Genomic DNA, 13,289 nt, shown 5'->3' on the forward strand with positions numbered 1-13,289 from the left:
TGGCATAAAATTAAACTCTATTTGAAATTTAATTTTTACACTAAATTAACTCACTTGACACAAAATTCTAAAATTTAAATTAAATCAAACACGTGACGGAAAATTAGATTCTAATTGAATTTTAATTTAAAATTTAATTGAATTTTCTTTACTTTACTTATTATTATTATATTTATAGATTATTACAGTAGAAAACGAGCGATCCTAAAATTTTTCCCCACCGGACAGGGTTTAAATTTTTTTTAACGTTTGGTTTTGGAACCAAAGCATATTCCTTTTGTTTAACAGTGAATCCTCTGTTTTACCACCCATAGTTTTCGTGTCTCTCTTGCTTTCCACACTGATTTCTTTCTTCCTTTTTTTGACTTTTTACTTCACGACCACGTTGTCTTTGGGTCCACATGACTATTGACCTCTACTGTGTGCCACCACCATACCGCTCTCGCTATCTATAAAACCAAACAAGAAAACTATAATTATAATAATAGAGAATAGCTAAACAACAAAGAAACTCAAAACTGACGCGACTTTGGATCATAGAGTTTTTCATCATTCACATTCCTCATCTTCCCACTGTGTCGTTTTCGTTCAGATCAGTCTCTGTGTTCTCTCTCTTGATCATCAGAAAATGCATTCCAATCACTTGCTCCTTGAGGAGCCCATAAGAATGGCCTCAATTCTCGAGCCATCAAAGCCTGTAAGTATTTCACTTTCCACTCTCTGTGACACTGTTACTAATTCAAACCAAAAATCAAGGAAAAGGGTTATTTTTATTTTTAGAGTTTAGTTTTCTTTGTTTGTTTGTTACTCGAGCAAACAAAAACATAGTTTTTTTTTTTTTTTTTTTTTTTTTTTTTTTTTAATCTTCTTTGGTCCTCCACCTTGTCCTTTTCTGCTTGTTATCAACCCGTTTGGTTGCTGGGAAAATGTTTGAGAAAATATTATAATAAAAAAAGTAAATTGAAATGTGATTGATATATGGGAGATCTTTAAACAACATAATTTCACCTCTCAGAAGTGATTAATACTAGCATTTGCTTATGATAAATGACTACTTGTACCAAAAAGCCTAAAATATTAGGATTCTTGTGAATTTGTTTGTATTTTTAGGATATTAGGATGCTGGTGAATGTGTTTACTTTATTCATGAGACGGATAAGTGGAATTACACAAAGATATGATTTGAAATAAGATCTTGCTCTTATAGATAGGGGTGGTACTTATTGACAGAAAAATGAGGAGAGTCGCTTTAGATGGTTTGATCATTGATCAGAAGAGAGCGATTAATGCACCAATGAAAAAGAGTGAGTTGATTCAAGTTGAGGGGAGGGAAAAAAGTAGAGGAAGAGCAAAAATAATATTAGTAGAATTAGTAAAAAAAGACATGTTAATTAAGGAAGTAATTGAGAGTCTGAGTTTGGACAGAACAGAATGGCAGAAAATAATAAATTTGACTGACGCAGACTAGCATGTTGAGGATAAAACTTTTGGATTAAGGTTTGGTTGTTGTTCTATTGTTTACTTAATTTACCTGGTAATGAAACTGGGAAAAAAAAATTGGGATAGGAAAAATTGTGGTGTTCCTGTATTGATTATCTGTGGAATCTTTGTTTAGGATTGACACAAGTTTATGTTTTGTCATTCATGTTTTTAATGAGATGTTCTCTGCAGAGTTTCTTTCCTGCAATGACGAAGATTGTTGGAACGCTTGGTCCAAAATCACGATCTGTTGAGATCATTTCTGGCTGTTTGAAGGCGGGAATGTCTGGTATTTCTGGACCTGTTGCATTTATAATTCCTTATCTCTTCTATTTTGCTTTATCCATGGTTGATAGTTGAGACTTGAGAGAGCATATTATACGTTATATGAGTCTTTATGTCATTGTTTTTGTGGGTTTTGAGAGATATGGAATAACTTGTTTAACGGAACTCACTAAGTTCTCTTGCTCAGTTGATTGAAGGTTTGTATTTACTTGGTCACAAATATTGAGAAATACATACTAAAAACTATACTTTCTTTTGCATCTGTATGTTTTTCACACAGACTAAAACAAGTCATCAAGTTAACATGTACCTTCTTTTTTTACTTTTCTTGTACAGTGGGTTTCCCCTTACTAAGTTCTACTGTCAGATATGGACTTATTTTTGGGGTTAAATTTAATGTACTTATGTTCATATTTATTTTTTTGGGTATATGTTAGTGGCAAGGTTCGATTTCTCATTGGGTGATACTCAATTTCACCAAGAGACACTGGAAAACTTAAGAACAGCTGTCAAGAATACCAAGAAGCTCTGTGCAGTAAGCCCGACATTCTTGTGTTCAATACTTTTCATAGTTTATGTTCATATTAACTGTTTGTGGTCAATTTTGGCTAATAATGCGATTCCCCCCTGAAATGACTTGCTACCCCAATTTACTCTTTGAATTCTATGCCTTGCAAAGGTGGATAATGTGAACTTAAATTTTTTTTTCCCCTTCTAATTCAGGTAATGCTAGATACTGGGGGTCCAGAACTGCAAGTTGTCAACAAAACTGAGCACCCCATATCCCTTGAAGCTGATACATTGGTCATCCTGACACCTGATCAAGAAAAAGAAGCTACTTCAAATCTCTTACCCATAAACTTTAGTGGGTTATCAAAGGTAAGCATTTTATTGTTTTGTTTTCTTTATAATCTATATTAATTTTTGGCTTAATATAAAATTGACATTCTGACAAGGGTTAGGCCATTTCTGTAAGATATATGTTTAGGTCCAAGTGCTACAAGCTGTTTTGCCTGGCTGAAAACCATCGTATTATTGGCATAATTCTGCTGCATCTTTCTATTTGTTTTAAACAGAATATGAAGTAACAATTTTACATCTATCCAATGCTTTACCAAAAAAATGGCTACATATATTCAGTTGACTGACTTTTGGTTTCCTTGACAGTCTCTAGACCATACTAATCATTAGGTATTTGTTCAGATTGTCACTATACAAAGTGAAAAAGTTACTATAATCAATTTGTCTAATGGAATTTTTTCATATGGTGGGAGTGCATGTTCTTCTTTATTATGGACTTCTGCACAATTTTACCCTGATTTACTGCAACTTTTTTAATGTTCTATAAGTAATTGCAACTTATGTATGCACTGGTGTTTTTTTTTTTTAACTTGAATGTGATTGAGTATTATTTCTGACCAGGAGGCTCGTTCTTGCTGTAGGTCTTCACTATCATGTATAAAAAAGGAATCACTCATTTTTTGGAATCTCAAATTGGCTTTAGATTAAATTGAGGAGTAATATCACTCAGTGAAGATTTCTGCGTACTGTTATTTTTAGAAATTGGAAATAAAAATAGTGAAGACCAAAAACATTAAATTCAAAATCTTTAAACTGAAGGAAAGTTTTTGTGTTTAATCCTTGCTGCTTATGCCTTTCTTTAGGGATTTTGCGCTAAATCAGATGTTTGCACTTGTCTACAAAGTTAGTACACTGCTAAGAAGGATTTTCTGCTCTGCCATGTCTTTTTTTTTTTTTTTTTTTTTTTTTTTTTTGAGATAGTAAGCTGGAATTCCTCATGAAATTGTATCTTCTTTCGAAGAGTTTTCTTTTTCCACCTATTGTTTTTTCTGGCTCCCTCTCCTACATCTATGATGAACATAAGGAGAATTGTAGAATTATATTCTAGTTATTTGTATATTTATTATATTACATTTGATTCATTGCAGCTACATGTTTGGTGGCACTATTTCCGTATTTGAAGTTAATTTATTCTTTGCAGGCAGTGAAGAAGGGAGACACTATATTTATTGGTCAATACCTCTTTACAGGGAATGAAACTACTTCAGTATGGCTGGAGGTAAGGCAACGGTGAAAAAATGAATTTAATTATCAGGTACATGCTGATTGGACATGATATGTAACTTATGAAATTAGGCATGTCGAATCACCTATTTGCCTAGTCAGACATTATCTGTCATGATCACGTTTTTAAGAATGAGACAGAAGTAACTAGGTTGCTACTAGGCTGCCCATCTCAAGTATGCTTATTCTTACAAGCAATGCCGAGGATCTGTACTTAGAAAAATAAAAGGCTGTATAAATTCAAGAAACTTGAAAAATTGGATTTTATATGGTTGTCTGTAATTCAAGAATTTCACAAATTCCAATTTCACTATGCAGGTCTCTGAGGTGAATGGTGATGATGTGGTTTGCTTGATAAAGAATTCTGCTACCTTGTCTGGGTCGCTGTACACTTTGCATGTCTCCCAAATTCATATTGATCTACCTACACTCACTGATAAAGATAAGGAGGTAAGTTCTCTGTTTGCACCAGATACTATGAGCACACAAAATTAGCCATGAAAGGTGTTAATAAATTTCTTATCACTCATTAATGTTTGCAAAGGAATGGCTGTCTTTTTATCCTAAAATTTTCCAACGGGAACCTTTACTATGGTGTTTCTTTTTTTTGAAAAATATTAACTTTTGGTGACATTGCTCAATTGTCATCCCTTCTGATATCCACCAAAAGGTTTTATAGTCATATTTATTAGGCTTATGTTCCTCATAATTCCATTAATAGTGTCATTGGGCCCTGCTTTATTGACATTACTTAAAATGATATGATTAATGAATACTTCTGATAATCCATTGATATATTATGATTGTCTTTCACATTATAAAGATTATGTATGTCTTGATTATGCAAAATTGGTTTTGGGGCCAACTATATGAAAAAGATTGGTGCAGTTTCCCCTCTAAAAGATTGATTTGTTCTTATTAACTTCTTTCATGCATTTTGTTGATTGAAACCAGGTTATAAGGACATGGGGTGCTAGAAACAATATAGACTTCCTCTCGTTGTCAATTACACGGCATGCAGAAGATATTCGCCATGTAAGAACTATTCCTGCTGGGAATTCTTGTCTAGTTCATTTTTCTTAAGTCAATTATATTATTAAACCACTCCCACTCTCCCCATCTTATTCGTTCTTGTTCTCTTATATTAGCTTCCGTCTTTATCCTTGCTCTTTTTTATTGGCTCTTAACTTAATGACGGGCTGGCTTAAATTTATCCTTTACTGCAATAAGTTTTTTTCTTTTAATTAATTCTTACATTCAGCTGTGATTGTTCTTGCCATTGTGCAGGCCCGGGAATTTATTTCTAAATTAGGTGGCCTCCATCAAACTCAAATTTTTGCAAAGATTGAAAACGTAGAGGTGAGGTGTTATTTTCTTTTAACCATCTCCTAACCACCATATTTAGCACTAAGACACAAATGGTATGCTTAGCCCCACTTGTTGTGGGTATAATCATCTGTGTCTAATTGTTGAAGTGATTGTAAGGAATGACAGTAAGAATAGGAGTCATACATAAACAGTCAACAATCTTTCCCTTTCAAATTTATTGTGCTTGAATTTAATTTGAATATGCATTTTCTTCTTTCTCATGTATTCTTGCAGGGGTTGACTCATTTTGATGAGATCCTAAAAGAAGCAGATGGTATCATTATCTCGCGTGGGAACTTGGGGATAGATCTCCCACCAGAGAAGGTCAGTTTTCAAATCTGAACATGTTATCAATTTGATGTTGCTAGTCAATGGGCCTTGGATTCAGGATGAGGTTACAGGCTTGATCTTACACTCTGGATGTTGGATTACCACTTGTGTTTTAACTGTTAGGTTGGTTTATGTTTGTGCACCATCGGGGACCTGTAATGACATGCTGGTAATTCCTCTGAAATTTTCAGGTGTTTCTATTTCAAAAGGCTGCTGTTTACAAGTGCAACATGGCTGGAAAGCCAGCAGTGGTTACTCGTGTTGTGGACAGTATGACTGACAACCTGAGACCTACTCGTGCTGAAGCAACAGATGTTGCCAATGCAGTATTGGATGGTAAATTTCAGAGTTCTGTCATTGAAAATGTTCTACTTATTTCTTTTGGTGGATGGCCATTGTATCAGTGTTTTCTGGATGTCTTTTCTATCTTTTAATGTGAGAGAATATACCTCTGCTATTGTTTTAGCACTCATTGATATTGTCTTTTCTTGAGAATTGCTGACATCTTCAAATAATAATATAGGCGTGACCAGTCTGGAATCTTATATTTTTTGGGCTCTTTGTTTTTCAGGGAGTGATGCGATTCTTCTAGGTGCAGAGACCCTGCGGGGATTGTACCCAGTAGAGACCATTTCTATTGTTGGAAAGATTTCTGCAGAGGTAAATGTTGCTATTTTTCTTTTGTAGTTTTTCTCTCAACCCCCACCTTGTACAGGCACTAGGGGAATTTTAATTCTGAAAAAATTGGGGTCTGTATCCAAATTAGCTTCACTGTTATCTTATTTCCATCTAAAGCTCCTTATGAGGCATAACACTGGAGCAGTCTTCATAAGATTTTGTTTTTGTTTCAAATAGTGCCTCAGCATGCACTCATAAAAATTAAAAATAGGGCCTCAGCATGCAAGTGGACATTCGTACTCTTAAGCCCAACTGGTAAAATGCCTTAAATGGGTTTTCTAAGTGGTGACTACCCTAGCCTTTTGTTCTAAACCTTGATGCAGAAGACTTTAAATCCAGTCTTTTTATCTAAAAATGATTAGACTTATCATTCCTCATCAGTAAAATTTTTTTGTCTCCAGCTTAATTGTACTGTCTTTTGTTGGAATAAACATTTTATTGGTAGTCTCATCTCGGTAGGGACTTCCTATTAATTATACATATATTCTTCTCAAAAGTTTGCAGGACTTTCTTGTTCTCCGTTTTATAAATTTTTTACTCAAATGAATTAAGTATTATTTTCTTCTCTCTATCTTTATCAATCTTTGGGGTTACTTCTGTCACATGCTGACCTTGGCTGCTGATCATTTGCACAGGTCTTGTTTGACAGTGATACAAATTTCAAAATTTGAAGAGAATGAAATAATCTTTGTTGTTATTATGGCACATATGCCATGGTCTGGATCATCAAAAGTTTATTCAACAGAGAAAATAATGGCCCTGAACTTTGTGTCTCCTCAATGTGTACATTTTAGATTAAAGGTTATTAACTAAAATTCTGACTGCAGGCAGAGAAGGTTTTCAATCACGACCTATACTACAAGAATACTGTCAAATATGTTGGAGAGCCAATGACCCACTTGGAATCTATTGCTTCCTCTGCGGTACTTGTGACGTTCCTGTGTTAATTTATTCTATTGTTACCATCATATAGATTGCTGACGAAGAAGAAGTTTTTATTTGATAAATGAAAGATATTCAGTCCCTGCTAAAACATTTTCTTTTTCCCTTGTGTAGGTTCGTGCAGCCATCAAGGTGAAGGCCTCTGTAATTATTTGCTTCACTTCATCTGGAAGAGCTGCAAGGTCTTCCCCCTTTCTTTTTATATTTTTTTACCTTTTCATTTGTGGTTATGCACATGGGTATCTTGGGACATTGAGTTTTCATAAAAATTAGTTTTGTTCTCTTTTTATTCAGGTTAATTGCAAAATACAGGCCAACAATGCCTGTCTTGTCTGTTGTCATCCCTCGGCTTCAAACAAATCAACTCTGCTGGACTTTTACTGGTGCTTTTGAGGTACATAATTTTTATTTATTTATTTATTTTAAGGCTTCTGTTGCGGCAACTTTATCTTTCTCTCTCTGGCAGACACTAGATTAAGCATTTTATTGTTCTTGACTTGTTGGGAAGTAGTTCTACCCTAAACCAAGGAACCGGACCTGGTAAAAGTGGGGTTAAAGTGGCCCACTTTGACACAAATTTATTAACACTTAAAACTAACCTGCAAAAAATCGTGTCATGTTTGCGAGTCATGTCAAACGTTGCCACCCTTGCCTCCAAGCCCTATAAAGTTAGGAGCTCAATTCCAGATCTGAAGCAGCAGCAGCCACTAAAGAAGCAAACATTATCTTATTTCATTTTTTTCCAAAGTAGTTCTTGCGTTAGGCATTGCATCATATGACTGCAACTGATGCTTATTATTGATACCTTTTTCTTTTGATGATTTTCTGGCAGGCAAGGCAATCACTAATTGTTAGAGGCCTTTTTCCCATGCTTGCAGATCCTCGTCATCCGGTAAGAATTACATTTTGTTGATTGAGATACTTTTTACTCAAATACAAAATTGGAGGTGTATTATCATCTCTCTCTCTAAATTGTATAACTTAATTATCTTGTCCCTCACCCCCCCCCCCCCCCCCCCTCTCTCTTAAAAGTGTAGAAGATAGAAGTCATACAAATGGAATTTCATTGAGCTAATGCACCCACTCTAATAGATTTCTCATTTTACAACAAGATAGTATGTTTTACTGAACTAAAATTCATTGAATTTAGTATCTTGCTATTGTCCACAATTTTTATTTTATTTTATTTTTTTCTTTTGACTTTAATGATATAAGATTTCAGCCAAAAGAAAAATTGATATAAGTTATTCTCAATCTTAATGACTGGTATTGTTAATTACAATCTTAGGTATAATGACAGTTTTGGCTTTGACCTTAACCTTTGCTTGGATGAATTTTCTAGCCACCCCTTACCCTCTCCTCTCCACCAATCTCAAACGTACCCCTAAGGTTAAGTTTCACATAATTACTTTCTTACTTATCAAAAAAATAGAAAAAGTTTCACATAATTACTAGAATCCTATTATTTTTATTCCCTAGTCATCAATTGTAGATATGCTATTTCACACGAGTAAATCAATGAGGGTTAGTTTGGCTAGACATGTTGGTGAAAAAATGCAAATTGTAAGTGTTGTTTAGGAATAGAAGTAAAAAATGTAGAATCTTCAAATTGTGCCTATGATGCAAATTTGGGGTGTCAACCAACAAGACTCCACACCATCTAGAAGTTTTGGGGGAAGGGGGATTTGAACCTTAGACATCTCCATTAAAAAAACCAGGAGGTGCCAATTGAGTTACAAGGGCTCTTGGCCCAGAAGTTAATATTACCATTCTTGATCCAATCCTGTTGACCCTGTCCAAGCCTACTGAGTTCAGAACAACTGAATTGTGGACTTTAGTTTGGTTTCTCAGGCCTTTTGCCGAAACTTTGTCGAGATATAGAGATATTAGGTATGGTATAGAAGTGATTGGTAGAAATGTCTAGAAATATTTGTGTAGCTAAGGATGCATGTACTAAGTACTACATAATGCGGCATATTCATTTCTTCTGATAATATCATAGAATATCAATTATGATGATTTGTCTATCATCGACTGATATTTTCCTTTCCTAAGTTTTGCTTTACTACCCCATTAGATGAAAGAAAACAATGCTCGGTTTTTGCAGGCTGAGTCAACAAATGCAGCAAACGAATCGGTTCTAAAAGTTGCTTTGGATCATGGCAAGGCGTCTGGTGTCATAAAGCCTCATGATCGTGTAGTTGTCTTCCAGAAAGTTGGTGATGCGTCTGTTGTGAAGATCATTGAGCTTGAAGATTAGAACTGCTCTGGCATTTTTTTCCGAGTATATTTTTATTTGGAGTTCTCTACTGCTTGCCATTTCGTGTTTAAAAAATAAGCAAAAGATATGTGCAAGAGGTTTTACACTAAGACAGACGGCAGTTCTTACTCTTTTGCTCAACTTAGTTGAAGTCATCAAACCTTATCTTTTCTGTGTAGTACACATATCTACATGTTCTTGAAGGAAGCTGTTGTGAATTCAACTCTTTTATTTTGGGTTGCTATGTAAAAGTTGTAGGGGGCGACCAGTCTGTATAAGACCATAGTAGCACCCATCTGTTGAGTGCTGGGAATTCATCTCTTTTTACATGCAGATTTTACTCCATGGTTACCAATGCTAGGGCCTATATAGTTGGAGTTGCCATCATATACAGTTTTGATTGCATAAAAATTGTTCTGAGGATTATTGTTTAAGCATGAATGACTGGTTGACCTAAGTCAGTGATATTGTGCTTCAGTTTGGAGACCTCTTAATACACCAACATAGTTTTTCATGGAGTGTTTTATTGTGTCTAGAGTATCAAGATGTTCAAAGATTAATAACATCATCATAGAACAATAGAACATGAATTTGTAGCAACTGAAGAGGCCAACTCATGAGGGGTGAATTATTTCTCAACAAAAATGCAAAATTTGCTAATTTGGACAGGATCTTAATAATTTAATTTTTATTCAAACTTTAGGTGGGGTAAATGTAGGGATTAAAAGTTTGCGGGCCAAATTGTGATGATACCAAACTGAAGTGGTACTTATTTATCTTACATATATAAAGCAGTACTCAAGAATTAAACGTGAGCTACTCCTCAAGCATGTGCAACCCAAAATGGCTTTGCATAAATGTGAGTTCAGAAGCTAGTGATGGGATCATGGGAATTTCTGATGCATGGGTGTGTTTGTGGTGCAGTGCGGTTTTGGACTATTTTTGGTACTGCATTTTGCGGTGCGATTTAGCTAAAACCATAACTGCACCACACTTCAATTTTGTGATCACATGTGCGGTGTAGTGTGGTTTAGAGTTTAGCTAAAATTATAACTGAACTGCATCTCATCATCTCATTTTTGCGGTCACATATGCAGTGCATGTATAAGATACGGTTTGAAGTTTGTATATTTTTCAAATTTTGGGTTTTTTCTACCCAACCCAAAATTGATTTTTCCCTTTATTTTGGGCTAAGTTTTAAATTATTGAGCTAGTTTTTCTTTATTTTATACTGGCTTTCCTAATCAACACTTGCTAGGACTATTAAAATTTTTGTTTTTGTTTTAAAAACTAAGGCTATTAAACTATTAATAATATATTTAATATTTAAAAAATAAATATATTAATATATAGAGAGAGTGCGGTTTGTGCAGTTTTCTTATTATAAAACCACAAATTGCAATGCTCCATGCGATGCGGAGTGGTGCGATTATGCCATATTGTGGGCAGTTTTGGTGCAGTTTGGTGAATACCCCAACATAGAAGTACTTGCTCTTTAGTAAGAAATAGGGAATTTTGATTTTTTTGTTTTTGTTTTTGGTAGATACTAGAGAGAATGATATCACTGACATTGAACTAGGATTCTGGGAAGCCAAAATATGCAAATTTACAAGATTCAAATTGCTGCTCTCAACTATTTGTCGGAGAACAAGTGTTATCTTTTTAGTCCATTCTAATTTCCAAAAATTAGGCAAAATATGAAAATTTTAAATTAAAATGGCCATGCTTTCTCAATAACATACCCGAACACTATTTTTAATTTAAAGGAAAAACCAAATTATTGTTTGAGAAATGGTAAATTCACAACACCTTCATAATATTATCACAAGAAATTTTAAGTAGCAAACTATTACTGTTGGGTAAAAAAAGTAATGTTGATGGTGAACTTAAATTATAACCAGGAATAGTATGCATTACTTTTGTTTGTTCATCGAACTTTAATTCATCCAAGTGGTTGGTTTGATAAATTAGGCAACATGTTGCCTTATTCATAAATTGATTTTCTATTCCGTTTTCAGCTAAAAAGGAAAAAACTAGGAAAAGTTAAATCAGAATCCACCATAACTTCTTTCATTAAAATATAATTATTAAACAATGCATCTCAAGAGAAGCGCCCATGGCCTAATGGATAAGGCGTCTGACTTCTAATCAGGCGATTGTGGGTTCGAGTCCCACTGGGCGTGCTTTTGGAATTTTTTAAATTTATTTTTTGGGCTTACATATATTTTCAAGTCTCTGAGCAGCCTCAATTTAATTAGTAATCAATGTGATTGAGTAAGAACGGTCTAAGATTTCGATGAAAAAACCAATTGGTTCTGGCATCGACAAGAGATACCTCATTTCTTTCACTACTGATTTTCCCTGTCACACATCCCTCTAGTCAGTTATCACAAATCACTATGGTTATTGGCCTTTAAAATGACACCCAGTTAATAGGATCACTCATGCAAGTGTTTAAGTGTGTTGGAGTAAGAGGGGAAGTTCCAAAAGGCTAATGATCGATGATGTTACAACATACTATTTTACACCTGTACACATTAAAAAAAAAAAGAAAAAAAAGCATTTGACATTGTGTCTTCAAGTCACGATTTCCAAACTACTCAATTCCAAAATGGTAAAGGATGGGGGAAGAAAGAATGTGGAATGATGTTAACGATTGGCTTCAACAGTTCGGAGGTACAAAAGTCTTTCATCTGAGTAGCACAACTTCAGATCATATTCCTCTCTGGATCGTCTCTGTTTCGTGTGAGCCAAACGGAGTAGTAATGAAGAAGATTGATAAGTGCGGTTCGGAATTAACCCAGTGGAGTAAAAGGAATTTTGGAAATATTAAGACGAAGTTTGGTGGAGAAACGGAAACAACTTGTTCGGGCTGAGCAGATAGCTATTTTATCAGGTTGTAGCTCTCGGGGTTAGAAGTCTGAAATCCGAAATTAATGACTTGCTGGATAAGGAAAATAGGTTGTGGAAACAACGCTCTTAAGACTTTTTTGGCTTGTTAGAAGGGATAAGAATTCTAAATATTTCCATAGTAGGGCGACTCAGAGACACAGACGGAATAAAATTACAGGTATTTATAACTCTTCGGGACAGTGGTGTACAAAACCTGATGAAGTGGCTGATTCTCTTATTGCTTTCTATCAAGAAAAGATCTGTTCACCTCTTCTAATCCGGTCAGTAATGGAGAGGCCCTAAGCCCAGTTGAAAAAATTGTTACTGATGTGATGAACATTCAGCTTTCTTATGAGTTCATAGCATTGGAAGTTCAAATTGCTTTAAAGCAGATGGCTCCTCTCAAAGCTCCAAGTCCGGACGGTATGCCCCTATTTTTTACCAAAATTATTGGGATCTGTCTCTCAAACTATCCTGTCTTATCTCAATTCAGCATCTCTCCCTCACCCTCTTAATCATACTTTTGTTACCCTTATCCCTATGGTTAAGAGTCCTATGTCAGTTACTGAATATTGGCCTATTAGTTTATGCAATGTCCTCTATAAAATTTTTTCTAAGGTTTTAGCTAATAGACTTAAGAAAATTTTGCCATCTATTATTACTGAACATCAGAGTGCTTTCACAAATAATTGTCTTATTTCTGATAACATTCTTGTAGTATTTGAGACCCTTCACAACATGCATAATCACAAGAGTGGTAAAACGGGGTATATGACTCTTAAACTTGATATGAGTAAAGCCTAGGGTGGAGTGAGATTTCTTAGAGGATATTAGGAGGAAGTTAGGATTCAATGAAAAATGGATCACTCTTATGATGACATGTGTTACATCTGTTTCCTACTCTATTTTGTTAAATGGGGAACCCAAGGGTTTGGTTAAACCCACTAGAGAGATCCGTCAGGGAGATCTG

At 34.8% G+C, this 13,289-nt stretch overlaps 1 protein-coding gene and 1 non-coding gene across 2 annotated transcripts; both read left to right on the forward strand.

Annotated features, from left to right (window-relative positions):
* The first annotated feature begins 469 nt into the window (after positions 1 to 469).
* LOC126722937 (pyruvate kinase 1, cytosolic-like) lies at positions 470 to 9,941 on the forward strand. Its single transcript, XM_050426099.1, has 16 exons — positions 470 to 697; positions 1,672 to 1,768; positions 2,202 to 2,299; positions 2,488 to 2,643; positions 3,767 to 3,844; positions 4,168 to 4,299; positions 4,804 to 4,884; positions 5,137 to 5,208; positions 5,452 to 5,541; positions 5,739 to 5,883; positions 6,119 to 6,207; positions 7,053 to 7,148; positions 7,282 to 7,349; positions 7,462 to 7,561; positions 8,000 to 8,059; positions 9,275 to 9,941. The coding sequence occupies exons 1-16, from the start codon at positions 629 to 631 to the stop codon at positions 9,425 to 9,427; spliced, it is 1,584 nt and encodes a 527-aa protein (XP_050282056.1). The 5' UTR covers positions 470 to 628; the 3' UTR covers positions 9,428 to 9,941.
* Positions 9,942 to 11,537: 1,596 nt separating this feature from the next.
* Positions 11,538 to 11,610, forward strand: TRNAR-UCU (transfer RNA arginine (anticodon UCU)). The gene has a single exon. It is a non-coding gene; the product is annotated as a tRNA-Arg (tRNA).
* Positions 11,611 to 13,289: the final 1,679 nt, after the last annotated feature.

Source organism: Quercus robur, chromosome 4, assembly GCF_932294415.1.
Source record: "Quercus robur chromosome 4, dhQueRobu3.1, whole genome shotgun sequence".
Taxonomy (NCBI): Eukaryota; Viridiplantae; Streptophyta; class Magnoliopsida; order Fagales; family Fagaceae; genus Quercus; species Quercus robur.